The following is an 18,182-nucleotide window of genomic DNA, read 5'->3' as shown; positions in this document are numbered from 1 at the left end:
CTGTCTGTCACTCTCTCTCTCCCCTTTCTATAGCTTTCATTGTTTTCTTCTTTATATTTTTAGATTTTTTAAATTGAAATCTTTTAAATTTGCTGTGAACAATGGAATGGAAACTTTAGTTGTGTGGTGGTGTCATATATATACATGTCTGATTGTATGTTTTTGGTCTAAGTCTATACGTGCATATGAGTTGTTAAATAGCAGATTCAAAAGACTGGTGTGTTTTTTTAGGTTAACATTCTTTAAAAGGATATATTAGCAATTAAACACAGTGTTCTGAAGGTGAACACTGACATTATTTGTCTTTGATATCTTTGTGTAGACCACTCATAGGCTAAAGTGCCTCAAGAAAGGTAGCAAATAAATATTGTGGTAAAAACGACAACATTAACACAGGACTCAGTAGCAATAATTAATCCTTCTGATGCAGAATGCAACTTTTGTTCCAGCATGGTACCTAAGAATTACCAGCACATCCTGGCCTTGGCATTTGCCATAAAGGAGATCAATGAGAATCCTCACATCTTACCTAATATCACATTGGGCTTCCACATTTTTGACAATTTCTACACTGCAATGTGGACTTATCATGCTACAGTACAACTTATATCCACATTGAAGAGACTTGTTCCCAACTACAAATGTGACCAGAATTACACAATTGCAATCCTCGGGGGTCTGGACTCCCAAGTCTCATATTATGTGGCAACTGTTTTAGATATCTACAAGATTCCACAGGTGTGAGTGTGAGTGTGTGTGTTTAAAACTCATTTCATATTTATTTTGCTCTTTTGATCTTACCTTTAATGCAGATGAAGCCAGGTTAAAAATGCATTACATAATCGATAACACCAATAAAAAGTTGCAGAAGATCCTCACTTCCTAAAATGAACGCTTCTTTTTAGGCTTTTAAACGGCAAGGTCTTCCTTCAGGACACTCTATTCTGCCCTCATAGTCAGTTTGACACTGGAAGATTTGTGAGGACACAGGTGTGAACTGACACAGTGTCCTATAAGCTATTCATTGTACACATTTATAGTATTTTACTGGGGCCTTGCTAGAAGTAGATTTCTTCTTGCAAACAGCATAAATGATATTCTGGAATGAAATTTCACAGCAGCATGATCTCATTCTCTGAGATAAGGATATTGTTCACTCTTCTGTGAGAAATTAGAGCAGAGCCCTCACCTCCTTCTCCAGATGGGAAAGAAATGTTTCTCATGACTGGCTGTGGAACTGAGAAGAGACACCTATGAAATCCAGCCAGCTAGTATGTTATTTTTTCTTGTCTGGGAGGAGAAAGGTACCTGTCTGCTCAGAGATTGTAGGCCCCTGGAACAGCACCTGTTACACCAAGAGAACCAGAACAACACCCTTCAAGGAGACTGTGGTTTCCAATGGAGGGGCATACAGGAGCTTTCTACCACATTTATTGTTTATATCTGTGTATTTAATAAACTGTGTATCATTTTTAATACAAGAGGCTTTGTTCCATCTTCATAACTCCAGCATCTGTTTCGACTGGAGCCATAGCAGATCAGGCATCTAGACTGATACATTTTCATGCAGACGAAAGAAAATATATTAAAATAAAATCTCATGACTGGCTATGGAACTGTTTTCCAACATCAATAAATTGCACATAAATGTTAACTAAATCGTATCTCAAGATTGTACCACTATTAGTATTTGGTAAGCAAAATTACATAGCTATACGCATGTGCACGAACTGTGCTTTTAAAAGAATTATTTCTGTCACCTTGTGTAATTTAATCAAGCCCCAATAGCTTAGCTTCCTATTTGCCTTATAGACATGTTATGAGGGTAGCTGATATATACTGCATGGTGTGTGCTTTGACAAGTTGAATGTGATGCTTAATTGCTAGTATGTTCTTTCTGTCTCTCATCCACAAATATTTTTAGCTCATATATGGCTCTGCTCCAGTGATGAATGACAAAACCCCAGGGCTTCCCTTCTACCAGATGGTCCCTCAGGAAGCTCTTCAATATGAGGGGATTCTCTCTTTGCTTCTCTATTTCAAATGGATGTGGATTGGGGTCATAATTATGGATAATGAGAATGGAGAAAGATTTCTGCGAACTGTGTTTCCAATGTTTTCCAGACATGGAGTCTGTTTTGCCTATATAGAAAGAATCCCTAGGCTAACTTTTATCACTGAATTTTACAGTTTGTTCGGAAAACTAGCGGAAGTCTATGATAAAGTCAGGGATAGCGAAGCTAATGTATTAGTGGTCTATGGGGAATCTGACACCATTATGTGTTTGAGATGGTTTCAATATGTATCTGAAAAAGAACATGTAACACATAAACCAAATGGTAAAGTACTGATAATGACAGCTCAGATGGAGTTCACTTCAGTTATCCTTCAAAGGACTTGGAATGCACAACTTTTTCATGGTGCTATATCCTTCACTATTCACTCCAAAGATCTACCAAGGTTTCAACAGTTTGTGAAGCATAGAAGTCCTCTCTATAGAAAAGCAGATGGTTTCATTTTGAACTTCTGGCAACAGGCCTTTGGATGCGTATTCCCAGATGAAGTTGAGGGTGAGGTGGTTGGGGATGTTTGTACAGGAGAGGAAGATTTGGAGAGCCTTCCTGGATCATTTTTTGAGATGAGCATGACTGGCCATAGCTACAGCATCTACAACTCTGTCTATGCACTGGCTCATGCACTACATGCCATGTTATCATTCAGACTCCGGGACAGAGCTCAGTGGGATGGAAGAGGACTAAAATTCCATAATAAGCAGCAATGGAAGGTAATACACAATCGTTGTAACTTGTTTTTGTTTTTTAAAATATACTGTTTTCCAGTACTCATATTCCTTCATCTTCCAAACAGACAGAAAAGGCATGATATTTCTCACTTCCAATCAGCACTTTTGATTTCATTTTTTTTAAAAAAAAATAATTCCTTTTTTAGGGTTGTATTCAGTTGGTTGTATCCAATGTTATCTGGGTCATTTCTATGGGCCGATTCTATATACGACCAACATTGGACTAAACCCTTAGTTTTCCTCAGTATACATTTGCAAATATTGTTCTGCGAACCATACTTCTTTAAGAATTTCCCAGGTTCAGTTTTCATTGGAAGAAGGCCACTTGAAGATTTGGGTGTTTTTTCAATTTATTTCAATTTACCTACTAATGTACCAGGAGCTGTCCATAGGTCTTCGTTATACCGGCAGCAGCTCTTTAGGGTTTAAGGCAGGATTCTTTCCTTGCCCTATCTGGAGAAGGGGGGGATTGAACCTGGAACCTTCTGCATGCCAAATATGTGCTCTATGACACCAAGCTGTGGCTCTTTCTAACCCTGGCCCCACCCTTATTTATTTATTTATTTATTTATTACATTTTTATACTGCCCAATAGCCGAAGCTCTCTGGGCAGTTCACAAAAATTAAAACCATCATAAAACAACCAACAAGTTAAAAACACAAATACGAAATACAATATAAAAAGCACAACCAGGATAAAACCACACAGCAAAATTGATATAAGGTTAAAATACAGAGTTAAAACAGTACAATTTAAATTTAAGTTAAAATTAAGTGTTAAAATACTGAGTGAATAACCCTTTCCCCTCATTGCCATTTGCTTTGTGATTCTCTGGCTTTTACACAGTTACTTTCTACAGGTTTTCAAAGTGGGTCTTCTCTGCATCAAAATTTGATCTGGAGCTCTGTAGAGGTGATTCTCTGCCTTTATTTCTTTCTCTGCCTTATCAAATTATCTGCTGAAAAACTATTCACTATTTGGGTAACCAGTATTAATAGAAATGCTTAAAAAAGATAAAGAGATAAAACTTGAAATCCTAAGGGCACAAGGAGTGCTTTAGCTGTGCCGAGTTTGAATCAGATCCATTCATGCCTTGATTTTAAAGGATTTTTTCTTTTAAAAAAATCCCCACTCCAGCCTCCTCCAGTCTGGTGCCCTCCAGTTCTATTGGATGGAGACCCATCCACCCCTGCACTGGAAATTTAGCCAACCAACAGAAGTAATAGTTTAACTGAAATAAAGAACCTGCCTGTGCCTGACTCAGTTGTAGGAGCTGTCTCACTTATGATGCATTGCTGCCCAGCAGCACTTCAACACTGTGGAAATGTGGATGGTTGACTTCTATGAGTCCAAGCAGAAATGCGCTCCCTCTCCCCCCTCCCACCCCCTGGCCAAAATCAGCAGCCAGTTAGTGTTTACCACTCCCCCAAACACTGAATAGAGAACATGGTCAGGGACAGCACTATGGCTATTCCTACATGGTTAGCCAAAGATGTCAATATCAAAGCTACCCCTCACCCCACTCAGCATCCAAATTTGGAGGTATTCAATTTACACACACACACACAGAGAGAGAGAGAGAGAGAGAGAGAGAGGATAATTCTGGAGACTTTAGAAGCTCTGATTGGGCATGTCTCTGCTCTGATATTAATCGATGTGTTTGGAATCTGGAAATCTCTGCTCTGAAAGATCAAATGCTCCACTGATGTTCACAGTTACCAGATAGTTTTCCCCTTCTAAATGTTGACTTGCCCCTCTTAAGGTTTAAGACCAAACTACATGTTCTTCAAAGAATGGATAGCAGGGTCAGGACTGGCTAAGTTACCTCAGTGTAAGTGCATGTGGTCCCAATTCAAATTGGCCCTGTGTAAAAATAGAAGAGGGCATTTAAGATTACTTCCATTTTCGTTCTGAAATTCACACCTTCACATGAGTGGAAAATAGATGTGGGGGGAGGTGCATCCACTGGAACCAATATGAAAAAGAGAGGACTATTTCTAGATGCCCACAGCTGACATTCTTTCAGTAATTTCATCCCCCAACTCTGTAAGATTCAAGTGAGATATCCAGTGGAACTGAATGTGAACTGGAAATCAGGACTGGGTCCACAACACAATAGTATCACAGTGTGTGTGTGTGTTTCTCAACATGGAAGTTTCAACCCATTCTTAGCAAATGACAACCTTTTTGTAAGTTCTTCTCTTTTACTTTTCAACTAAGCTTCATCAGTTTCTGAGCAATGTCTCATTTCACAATGGTGCCGGGGACAAGTTTTCCTTTGACAAGAATGGGGAGTTAATAGCTGGATTTGATGTTGTCAACTGGATCATTTTCTCCAACCAATCATTTCATCATGTGAAGGTTGGGAGGGTGGATCCCCAGGCATCTCCAGATCAAGTGTTCACCATCAATGAAGATGCTATAACTTGGCATAGCTGGTTTAATCAGGTAGGAGCCAATTCTGGAACACCTTCTTAATAGTGAAACACTATGCATGGTTACATTCATTCATTGGGGCTTACTCACAGATAAATGAGTATACAATGATAGCTTAAGGGCAGCATGCTATCCTACTGTTTCCCTAATGATGAAATCTTATGAGTTGCACCCTTAGTTCCCAGAAGCACCCAAACTCAGAGACTTGCAATCATCCAATGTAGGATAGGAGGAGGAGCAGAGGCTATCTTTTGATGAAAAAATCAAGAGCGAATCATTGTGACAAGTCTATAAAAGTTTTGCCATTGATAAATTTAGGGGAGCACCTGTATGAATGATCCCAGTATTTTATAAAGCTGAGATTAGAAGCTAGAGGGAGGCACCTTTGCATAGTGAGGATTCCCCCTCTGAAATCAAAGACAGCACTCTGACTTCAGGAGAGGAAGTCAACGATCTTAACTCATTTCCCTACCCTCTTGCTGCCAGCACAAGGAAGGTTGGCTTCTAGGTTTGGAAAAGCAACTGCAGAGAGGGAGAGAGCAGGAGTTTTCATGGGCATGGAGGGGAGGAGACCAGAGAGGCCAGATATGAGCTATCCTGAGGCCCTTTCCAGCCTATTTGAAATCATCCAGTGCAGGGTGGGAGGAGCAGTGGAGGCTATCTTTGGATGCAGAAAGGGAGAGTGAATCCTTCTGGCAAGCGTTGAAGAGATTTCCCCTTGATAAAAGACTTCTTTGAAGTGTAATTGCTAGATGGGCAAAAAAAGCCCATATAGTGAAAAATGCTGGGCGGGAGGATGGGGAAGAAAAGACAGTAAGCCTTTATCAAAGGTAAAACTTATAAAAACTTATAAAATACTGGGATCATTTATATAGGTGCTTCCCTAAAATCTGTCTAAACTTGTCTATTTGATTTTTATTTAGGAAATAGAAAAGAAAGAGAATAGAAGCACACCATTTATTTATTTCTTGAAAAAATATGTTCTGTCAATTTTCCAAGCTGTATTATCTCATTTCTTCCTGACATCCTCATCCAAAAGCAGCAGAATGGACATATTTTATTAGGAAAATAATATTCAATAAAACAGACTTTAAGTAGTTTAAAACTTACATTAAAATCATATATTTAGATGGCAGTTCTGGGCATGTTTAGATTGAAAAAAGGGCTATAACTCCCAGTTTTCCCATGTAGAATAGGGAATGCTAGGAGTTGTGGGCCATTTTTTGTCTAAACATGTATAGGATTGCATCCTTCTTCATATATATATATATATATATATATATATATATATATATATATGGAAACATTGGACTTCATGACAATTCTATAAAGTACATTTCTATTAGGGAATAAACCAAAGGCACTGAAAAGCATTAACATACTAATTTTAGCATGTCAAAAGAGCTCCTAGGGGTAATCACCTGTTGGGAAGAATGATGAGAATAGCAACTTTGATTTTAGATCTGACCAGTTTGGTATCCATTCCAATCATACCATTTAAATACCATTTAAATGGCATTATAGCCATTCATAATGTAAGGGGTTAATTTTTTTTTTAATGCAGTCTTTTTAACATGGACATTTCTTATTGTAAACAGACAGCAAAGGAAAAATATACACAGAAAAGATTACAACCCAACATAATGGACAGGAGTGGGGGAGCAATCCTATGGACCCTAACAGCATCTTGGGAAAGAATAGAATATTTTGGCATCTGAGTACAATTTGGACCAGGACCATAGTGTAGGGTGTAGAAGGTGTTTAAACATCTGTATCAGGGCTCCTGCACCTACTGTACACTAAAAAGAAAGAAAAAAAAAAGAAAGAGGTAGCTACTACACATTAAGGGCTCACAAAACCAAGCAGGATATTTCACTATGAAAGCAGTATGAAAGTGGAATATAAAAGGCAGGAACCACACTAATGCTTTATATCAGTATTGAAGTGCACTGCAGGATCTACACTACTGCTTTATAGTGGTAGTGAAGTGCACTGTTAACTGTTGGGGCCCATGACACATCTACACCAAGCAGGATATAACACTATGAAAGTGGTATGAAAGAGGTATGTGTCATGGGCCCCAACAGTTGTCAGTGCACTTTCATAGTGGAATATCTTGCTTGGTGTAGATGAACCCAAAGTATTGTCTGATTGGGCATTACTTTAAACTCATAACATCAATTCCTGCAGAAACAGATTCCACAGATAAACAAGCAGATCCCATAGCAAAGCCCAGAACCTAATGAATTTTGAAGCAATTGTTCACAGAATTAACATTGTCCTCTTCTATTTATGGATTAGACCCGGCCATTTTCTGTTTGTAGTGAGAGTTGCAAGCCAGGTTCTAGTAGGAAAGTGAAGGAGGGGAAACCGTTTTGCTGCTATGATTGCACTCCATGTCCAGAAGGGAAGATTTCAAATCAGACAGGTAAGACATATAGTATGCATATGTATCAAATTGTGCATCCTCCAAAGGAAATTGGTTCGGAAGTCTAGAGCACAGTCCTGCAAGTACAATTGAAATCGTGCTTTTAGGAACCTTGCAGATCCTGCTTTTACAGCCTTATTACCCTGCCTTGTTCACAGAGGTTAATGGAGGAGGATGGGGGTCCAGATATTGCTGTTTTCTACTTGTGACCCACACATATTTTCTTTCCAGTTCTGTTCAGGAGAAAAAGATGTCACAGTTCCTTCTGTGGCCTGGACCCCTGAGCAACTCATTAAGGGTCTCTGTCTCCTTAAGAGTTCCAGCTTCCTTCTTTTACCTTCCTTTTACCAGTAACATGGGGTTTAGGTAATAGATGTGAGAAGAGTGACACTCCAGACACTTTAGGTTAAACACAACATTTTACTAGTTAAGTAAAACAAGCAGCATACAAGTAAAGTTAATTAGTCAGTAGAGCTGAGTGATACAAAAGATATTTGAAGAAAATAAAAACTGCAATAACGCAATCTTTCACCTTAAACTGCACCTGCAAGCAGCAGGTGGAATTAAAACTGCCTAGTTCTGGATGTTTTTATTATTTCTTATATGGGTCACAATTAGGCTTACCATATTTTGGAAACCTAAAAGGAGGATATTATCAATATCAGCAGCAGCAGCCATTGTCATCATCACCACCATCATTAGCAGCAGCAGCAGCCGCTGTCATCCCGGTACCTCTGTTGCCACCACCGCTGTCCTCTTTCACAGCCTGGCCTGGTCTGCGACCTGTGTCTGCTTCCTGGGTGGTCTGGGCCAACGCCGGTGGGGCGGGGAGCGAACTGACCCCTTCCACTTGGGTCTCGTCACATGCGATGAGACCCAAGGGGTAGAGCAAGGGCAGTGAGCGAACTGTTACACTGACACGATTGCGTCAGTGCAGCAGAATGGCTAGATTGACCATATGGGGAGGAGGGGGCTGGGAGACACTGTCCTGGGACACATCCTCCAGCTCCTCCCCACAGGGCCGATTTCAGCCTTCTGCTGCGCTGCTACGATCGCATCAGTGCAGCAGAAGGGCTGGATCAGCCCTGGTGGAGGCGAGGGCTCCAGTCCCCACCCCCAACGCTGATCTAGCCTTCTGCTGCACTAGATCAGCACTTGGGGAGGGCTGGAGCATCCGTTCCTGGAAGTCCAGGAATGCGTATTCCAGCCATTTCCACCAGTGAATTGGGGGCCAGTCCCAGTTGGCCCAGAGACCTCCATTTTTCTAGAGATCTCCAGGGTTTCCCACTGCATCTGGTCACCCTAGAATTGATAGGTTTGATGCAGATGGGAAAGGCACAATGTCCATTATTGAACAATGGTGGGAAACTGGATGCACTGGAGTGTAATGGGAGATATCACACCCTCAGAACTGGCCACCTTGGTGGGATCTGGGTAGACCAGTCACACTTGGGTCCTAATGTCCTTGTTGACCCCACAGTTGGTAAGTGGAACAGTATATATGCAAAGAAGGTGACCATGTCTTTTCCTTTTCAGACATGAATGACTGTTATAAATGCACAGATGAAAGCTATTCAAACAAAAAACAGGATTTCTGTATGCCCAGGTATACAAGCTTCTTGTCTTATGAAGAACCGTTGGGGCTCAGTTTAGCCTGTTTTGCTCTTTTCTTTACTTTGATTACAGGTTTGGTGCTAGGGACATTTCTCAAGCACCACCATACTCCTATAGTCAAAGGCAACAACCGGAATCTCTCCTACACTCTTCTCTGTTCACTCCTGCTCTGTTTCCTTTGTGTATTGCTGTTCATCGGTCAACCTGGAAAGGTGTTGTGTCTCCTCCGTCAAAATGCCTTTGGCATCATCTTCTCAGTGGCTGTTTCTTGTGTACTGGCTAAAACCATCACTGTGGTTCTGGCTTTCATGGCCACAAAACCAGGATCCAGGACACGGAAGTGGGTTGGAAAGAAAACTGCCAACTTTATTATTCTTTCATGCTCCCTTATTCAGGCATGCATTTGCGCTGTGTGGCTGGCAAACTTCCCCCCTTTTCCAGATGTTGACCTGCATTCAGTGACAGAAGAAATTATACTGGAATGTAACGAGGGTTCCACATTGATGTTTTACTGTGTCCTGGGCTACATGGGCTTTCTGGCAATTGTGAGCTTCACAGTGGCTTTCCTAGCCAGGAAGTTACCTGACAGTTTCAATGAAGCCAAGTTCATCACTTTCAGCATGCTGGTGTTTTGTAGTGTTTGGCTATCCTTTGTTCCATCCTATGTGAGCACCAAGGGCAAATACATGGTGGCTGTGGAGATCTTCTCTATCTTAGCTTCCAGTGCTGGGCTACTGTGTTGTATCTTTTTCCCCAAATGCTACATTATTGTATTGCGACCTGAGTTGAATATTAAGGAACAGCTAATAAGAAGAAAAGAGTGATGCTTTTAACTACCTGTATCCTTTGCTATAGCAATCAGTGCAGACCAATGGGTATACATTTTATGAGAATTTTTTTCCAGTTCCAAGTGTCATTCACAATGCCAAAAGTGAGTGTGAGCAGAAACACAATTCTCTGCAATTTCCCACCATTTCTCAAACTTGTTTTCATATCCCAAAGTGTGCACTTACACAAGTGCAACCTTTAATCTTTCCCAAACTTGCATTTTTAAAATACATTTTGTTAGTTGGAAAAATGCCAGTTTAAAAAGAAGTATTCTTCTAAAATGTATATTTTACCCATAGAAAATCCACACTTTCTCTCACTAAAGAAAAAAGTAAGAAGACCCAATGAAGTCTCCTACTATTACTACTCCTTGTCAGAATGGTAGAAGGTAGAGCCTGCAATCTTTCACTGCCTGCTCATTGTATGAGGAGGAGTCTGTTCATCTTCCCCACTTGAGGCAGATCCGTTCAATTTATTGGCAGAACTCATGGTAGCTGAAGAGGTAAAGCTGGAAAAGAGCACAGCATGTAGCTAAATGCAAGATGCCTTGGGCAGATTTCCTCCCCAAGATTAGATCAGTCATGACATTCTCAAAAAGGCCATCCCAATGATCACGGATATTGATTAATTTCTTCACTGTTTCCACATCATGGTCTTTTGTTTCTGGTGTCCTTTTATGCTATAGAGCCTCGTGTGCCGCAGAGCTGTAAAGCAGCAGTTTCTTCAGCTGAAACTCTCCCCACAGCCTGAGTTTGATCCCAGTGGAAGCTGGTTTCAGGCAGCCAGCTTGGGTCGACTCAGCCTTCCATCCTCCCAAGGTTGGTAAAATGAGTACCCAGTTAGCTAGGTGAAAGGTAATAATGGCCGGGGAAGGCAATGGCAAACCAACCCGCTATAAAGGCTGGCAGGAAAAGGTCATCGAAAGCTGGCGTCCCTCCAAGAGTCAGTAAAGGCTCAGTGCTTGCACGAGAGGTTCCTTTCCTTTGCGCTATAGGTCATTCCATAGACAAGTATTCCTAACTGTCTAACTGCTTGACAGACAAAACATCTCTTCAGAGCTGACAAACACCTATTCCACCAGAAACACCCAACTTTGATTTGGCAATTACTCTCTGTAGCAATTACCAAAAGGACCGTAATTCATTCTGCTATTTGTGGCGAACCCCTGTGGAGTTTCACTAGTCATTAGCAAAACATAATACTAAATGCTCTGAGAGATATGGAGGAAAATATAGAAGCTTCTAGCCATCTGATCTCTGCTACTTTGTATCCTACACTTCAGGTTTCAGGCTTTTCAGTAGATGGAACTGGCATAGAAGTCAGGCCAGTTTTATCCAACACAGTTTTAAAATTTATGTAGATGAAAATGGTCATATGTTTTCATAGTTAAGGCTTTTAGCTGTACTCAGGATGATCATATTTGTAGTGCTGCTACTGTTAATTTTTCCTTACAGTTTAGGAAATAGTCACACAGCTAAATGTAGATCCCACAATCCACATTCTCCACCTCACATATATCATCAATCAGGAGATTTCCTCATTGGCAGCATAGTTTCTCAAGCCTTCATTTTCGCCAGCCCAATACCCTTCAACGAAGATCCACCAGCAATATTACTTGAAGAACTTGCGTAAGAATGAACATATTATTATTATTATTATTATTATTATTATTATTATTATTATTATTATTGGCAACATAGCATATGAGATTAAATGATATAAAAGTTTATGGGATTTCTCAGTTTTTAAAGATGCTTTCTCTCCAGTGAAAAGAATGCACCCTTTAGGATGCATCAAACTTTACAAATATTTATTTTGCTTTTACAGTTCAAAATCTTTCCTCTGATAATTTTTGTGTCACACTAAGGATTTGGCTTGATGCCATCTTTGACCTGGGGTGGCTCTGAATCCATGGTGCATCAGTTATATTATGCAGATGCAGATTCAAAGCCATCCCAGAGCAAAGAGGCGATTGTGCTCAGCTGAAAAGTTGGGGACTAACCCTGTCTTTTCCAGCCATAACAAAGTCAGCTCTTCTGCCAGTCTGTCCTTGCTCAGAGCCACTCTGGAGGCATTCTCACGTGGAAGGCAACCTCCTATTGGTCACCAGAAGCCACGGGAGAGGTGATTCTGCAAGAAAGCCCACGCTGCCTCCCCTAATAAAGACAATTTGTCATTACCACACACCACTGATAGTGCATGGTTTGGTGGCGGAGTGGTTCCAAAATGGTACAATGAAGAGAGCGGCAGGTGCCCCCATGCTTATGAATGTGTTTATCAATCTCCCTCTTTTCTTTATGAGTCTTTTAAATATGGACCAGTTTTAATAGTGGCATAAAGTAAATGATATAAGTTTTTATTGTTAGTATTAAATTTAGGAAGACATTTATTTAGTCAGGTTGAGGTTTCAGTGATTTTTAGATTCTTTTGTATGCAGCCTCTCTCTCTTTCTCTTTCTCTTTCTCTTTCTCTCTCTCTCTCTCTCTCTCTCTCTCCTTTCTGTGGCTTTCATTGTTTTTTTCTTTATATTTTTTTTTATTTTTTTAATTTAAAACCTTTTAAATTCGCTCTGTACGATGGGATGGAGACTTTAGTTGTGTGTGTGTTTGTCATATATACATGTCTGTATGTATGTTGTTGGTCTAAATCTATATGTCCAATGAGTTGTTAAATAGCAGATTCAAAAGACTGTTTGGGGTTTTTTTTTAGGTTAACATTCTTTAAAAGGATATATTAGCAATAAAACATAGGCCATAGATAGACCTAAGGTTTATCCCAGGATCATCCCGGGTTCGTCCCTGCCTGAGCACTGGATGCCCTGTGTGGCACTTAGATGAACAGGTTTGACCCCAGGACAATCCTGGGATAAACCCTAGGTTTAGCTATGGCCATAGTGTTCTGAAGGTGAATATTGACAGTATTTGTCTTTGGTATCTTTGTGTAGACCACTTGTAGGCTAAAGTGCCTCAAGAAAGGTAGAAAATAAATATTGTGGTAAAAACGACAACATTAACACAGAACTCAGTAGCAATAATTAATCCTTCTGATGCAGAATGCAACTTTTGTTCCAGCATGGTACCTAAGAATTACCAGCACATCCTGGCCTTGGCATTTGCCATAAAGGAGATCAATGAGAATCCTCACATCTTACCTAATATCACATTGGGCTTCCACATTTTTGACAATTTCTACACTGCAATGTGGACTTATCATGCTACAGTACAACTTATATCCACATTGAATAGACTTGTCCCCAACTATAAATGTGACCAGAATAACACAATTGCAATCCTCGGGGGTCTGGACTCCCAAGTCTCATATTATGTGGCAACTGTTTTGGATATCTACAAGATTCCACAGGTGTGTGTGTGAGAGAGAGTGTTTAAAACTCATTTCATATTAATTTTGCTCTTTTGATCTTACCTTTAGTGCAGATGAAGCCAGGTTAAAAATGCAATACATAAATGATAACTATAAGCTATTCACTGTACACATTTATAGTATTTTACTGGGGCCTTGCTAGAAGTAGATTTCTTCTTGCACACAGCATAAATGATATTCGGGAGTGAAATTTCACAGCTGCATGATCTCATTCTCTGAGATAAGGATATTGTGCATTATCCTGTGAGAAATTAGAGCTGAGCCCTCACCTCCTTCTCCAGAAGGAGAAAGAATGGGAAAGAAATGTTTCTCATGACTGGCTGTGGAACTGAGAAGAGACACCTATGAAATCCAACCAGCTACTATGTTCTTTGTTCTTGTCTGGGAGGAGGAAGTGTACCTGTCTGCTCAGAGATTGTAGGCCCCTGGAACAGCACCTTGTTACACCCAGAGAACAAGTGCAACACCCATCAAGGAGACTGTGATTTCCAATGGAGGGGCATATGTGAGCTTTCTACTACATTTATTGTTTATATCTGCATCCATATTTCAACTGTGTATTCAATAAACTGTTTATCATTCTTTTATACAAAAGGTTTTGTTTCATCTTGGTAACCCCAGCATCGGTTTAGACTGGAGTCATACTAGATCAGGCATCCAGACTGATACAGTTCTTTCAACAGATATGCTCAGTCATAGATAGGTTACTACCCCTTTTGCTTGTGTGTGATTTTAAAAGATTGTACTCATGCAAACTTTCCCAGGCATGCTGATAGTTCACTGTTCTTTCTCAGGCCCCCACTTTGGCTCCAGACTAATCACCATCCTGCCATCAGAAGTATAATTCCTTTGAACTTCTCAGCCATATACAACAACAGGTTATTGCTTATTAGCCAGTCAGGCCATGCACATGCAGAAACATAATAAAATACTCCTCGCGCCAGAAGTAATACCAAAATACAAAGTGTTAATAAAATGGCTAACAAGAGCAGGTTAAAACATTATGTAATCCTGGACAATATTTGCTGACATAATGTATTATATTAATAAGTTTTGTCCTTTATGACTGCCAGTGACTTTTGTTTCTCCAGAGCCCGTTTGACAAACTTGACAGTCCTATATGACCTGTAATATTCTGTACTAGGCAATAATGATAGAGTTATGCTTGCAGAGGACATATAATTGAAACCAAGAAGTAAAGACTCAAGATATTGTTTCCTCAGCTCTGCGTACAATGGGCACTCTTCTAGGAAGTGTACCATGTCCTCTGCCTTAAGTCAGCTGGCTGTGCAATCTGCTTTTACTCTGTGGTGGGACCTTTAGCATGCCTTCACCTCCATCAGCTGGAGTGAATTCGGTCTGCACCGAGTCATAAGCCATCTCAGCTCATATGAGGTGACAGAAGTTAAGTATGGCGGTGGGGGTGGGGAACCTTCCCTGGGAAGGTAATAATACTTTTATAGATCATGTTAGACTGACTCCCAGCCATGGTGGCCATTGCTTTCTGTATGTCAACATCATGAATCCTTCTAAAGATCTCTTCCCTGGCCCTATTGTACCCCCTTGCTAGTAGGTATGTTTGCAAAAAGCCCAGCTCAGAGATAGATTTTCTTAGCTCGTCTGCCCATGAGTCATTCCCCATATTTTCATATGCTGATAAAACCAAGGGTGAGACCAGTTGGAACAGTATCTTTAGCCAAAAGAAGATGGCTGCTTTTGGACAAGTGTTCCCAGTGAATGACAAGCTGTTTCTAATCAGACAATGGCCTTGGAGGTGGATCTAGGTACACTGAGTGGACCTAGCTCCACTCATGGATCGGAATTTATGTTGCGTTGGTTCTGATGAGGTAATGTCTTCATGGGCCCAGGCTGGTGCCCCATATAAAATCTGGCGGAGTAATTTACTTTTGAATAGCTCTATTAAGGGGGCTACCATCTTTCCACCTGGTCCTGCTGCAAAGCGAAGAGTAGCATTGCCAGTTACCCTGGCTGTCAAAACTGTTGCTTTCAAATGCTCGGACCAGGATCCTGAACTTTGAAATGTCACTCCTAGATATTTGTACTTATTGACCTGATCAAGTAGGTAGCTATCTAGCTGCCATTGGTAATTCTTTCTCCTTTTGCCAGAAACTAAGATTTTAGTTATATCATAATTGACCTGAAGGGCTTCTCTCGTACAATATGAGCTTAAAGCTCTTAGAAGCCTACGCATTTCCAACTGAGTGCATGACAGGAGAATGGCATCATCTGCATATTATAACACTGTGATGCTCCTGTTCTTTAGACGAGGTGGGGAGAAATCAGCTCTAGATAAGAAGGAAACTATGTCATTAAGAGAGTGATTAAAAAAGAGAGCTGCTAGCAGACATCCCTGGTGCACTCCTTTGTTGATAATAATAGGATCTGAAAGATCCCCACCCAAAAAGATTCTCACACGTAGACTAGAGTTTTCATACAGCCTCTGTATTCTCCTGAGCAACTTATGATCAACATTTAAAGGTGTAAGCTTGTGCCAAAGGCAGGGTCTGGATTTAGAATCGAAAGCTGCTTGCAAATGCAGCAAAAACTGAGTGATGAGAGGGGATGTATATTTCCCTATCAAGTGTTTTAATAGAAAGCAATCATCAACTGTAGATCTACCACACCGAAAGTCTGCTTGTTCTTCAGCCAGGAGGTTCTCCCCAAATACCCAATTTTATAACTTGTCTAGAAAATGTCTTGCATATAATTTACTAAGAACATCTATAGGGTGATAATTTTTTTTGGGGGGGGTGACTGGTTGCCTTTTTAAATAAATGGACACTACACTAGCCACTGCCCAATCTTGGGGAAATTTCCCAGTTCTATCGATAGATGTAAATAGGTCTGATAACGTTAGGATCCACCAATGGGGATAACCAATAAAAAAATCTGGTGGGATGCCATTCCTTCAGGGGCCTTTCCCTGCTTCAACTTTCATATCAGCATAGCTATTTCCTTACAAGTGATTGGGCCCAAGCCATGCAACTCTGGGTCTTCCTCCTGCAATGGAGGTAGGCAGGCCATCTCATCATAAAAAAGGGAGTGAAAATGAAGTTCCCATTCATGTGTGGTGATAAAAGTATTGATAGATGGAGTCCCAGAGTGCCTCGAAGCTTAGATAAGATGCCAAAATCTGGATCTATCATTACTTTCAAGTGCTGATGACAGTTCAGCCCATTGCAGCTTAGTATACTCTTGCTTCTTTTCTCTAATTGCTTTTATAGAATTTACACAGTGCCAAATTGGAATGTGGTAGAGGAACTATATCCCTGTCCCTTAGAAATTTATGTTGTCTTTTGATTTCCTGCTTAAGTTTCCTGCAACCTTTGTCGAACTGTCTTTTGGCTTCTGGCTCTTTAAACAGCCTTTCCAAAATAAGAGAGGTTCAACTGCTGCTGTAATCTGGGCATAGCAATCTAAGGGCCTTACTAGACGAGGCCTTAATGCGGCTTCTCACCCGGTTTCCCTGCTGTGCGTCCAGATGATGCACAGGGGAATCTGGAGGCAGGCCACGCTGAGGCCTCCTCCAACGCGCCATAAGCGAATGCGCTTATGGCGTGCTTTTTCCCCAGCTCCGGCCTCAGGCCGGAGCTGGGGAACATCTAGCGACTTCCGCGGCTTTTCACGGCTCCTTGCTTACTCGCGAGGAGCTGCGAAAAGCCGCAGACCGGCCTGGCACAATGCTCGTATGAGCGCTGTGCCCATCGGCCCGGGGGCGGGGGGGAAAGAGAGGGGAGGGCATGCCTGGGCATTGCCCGGGAAAGCGCCACTCGCCTGCTTGCGAGCGGCGGCGGCGGCAAGCGGCGCTCCCTCTGTCACCCGCCCCCGCTTCCCACCCACCCTCCCCCTGTTTTTACAAAAACACCCCTTACCTTCACGAAGTCTTCGGGCCACCCGCGGCCCCTTTAAAAAAAAAAAAAAATGGCGGACGCCGCAGGGCTTGCGTCCTCCCTGCGGCTCCGGCGTCTGGAAGCATGGGGGAGGCGTGCTAATGGTAGCGCGCCTCGGCCCCGCCTCCCTGCTGGCGTAAACCGGCAGGTCTAGCAAAGCCCCAATACTACATCCATCTCTTTTGAGGTAAGCAGGGTATTTCTCAAATCATTTCTCAAATCACTCTAAAGAGCAAGATCAGCCCAAAAATGGCTGGAGGGACTGCAATATAGTCAACTACACTGGCACCAAGATGGTTGATGAACGCGAATTCTCCTGTCAAATCCTCAGACAGGGAGCCATTCAAAATGAGAAGTCCAATTTGGAGGATCATTTAAATAAACAGCTTCCCTTAAATGTTTATTGTATGGTCCTTAGATTGTCTATCCTCTATGAGTGGGAAATCATCCAAGGAAAAATAAGTGGATTATTCTATTGCATTCCAGTTTGGGCCAATCTAGGAATTGAAGTCACCAATTAATATCAAATGAGCTTCAGAGAACTGAGTCTGCAGGGCAAGTAAATAATCCGTAAGATTTTACCAAACATTCTCAGTATAATGAGTTAATTTCCAGGGAGGGATATATACATTTACCATAATATATGATGTTATATTAACTTTAAAAATATATAGCCAAAGCCTAAGATTGCAAATTACTGATAAGATAGCTTTCCCCTTTCAGTGAAGTTGATATACAGCAAGCTAATCCCCCCCAAGGGTGCCCCATACCTCTGGCGGA

At 41.2% G+C, this 18,182-nt stretch overlaps 1 protein-coding gene across 1 annotated transcript; it reads left to right on the top strand.

Annotated features, from left to right (window-relative positions):
• Positions 1 to 450: 450 nt before the first annotated feature.
• LOC134405546 (vomeronasal type-2 receptor 26-like) lies at positions 451 to 10,106 on the top strand. The gene is made up of 5 exons (XM_063136790.1): positions 451 to 738; positions 1,925 to 2,785; positions 5,025 to 5,252; positions 7,542 to 7,668; positions 9,205 to 10,106. The coding sequence occupies exons 1-5, from the start codon at positions 451 to 453 to the stop codon at positions 10,104 to 10,106; spliced, it is 2,406 nt and encodes an 801-aa protein (XP_062992860.1).
• The last annotated feature ends 8,076 nt before the right edge of the window (positions 10,107 to 18,182 follow it).

Source organism: Elgaria multicarinata, chromosome 11, assembly GCF_023053635.1.
Source record: "Elgaria multicarinata webbii isolate HBS135686 ecotype San Diego chromosome 11, rElgMul1.1.pri, whole genome shotgun sequence".
In the NCBI taxonomy this organism is placed as follows: Eukaryota; Metazoa; Chordata; class Lepidosauria; order Squamata; family Anguidae; genus Elgaria; species Elgaria multicarinata.
Note: the sequence above shows the minus strand (reverse complement) of the source record. Positions and strands in the feature narration are given on the sequence as shown.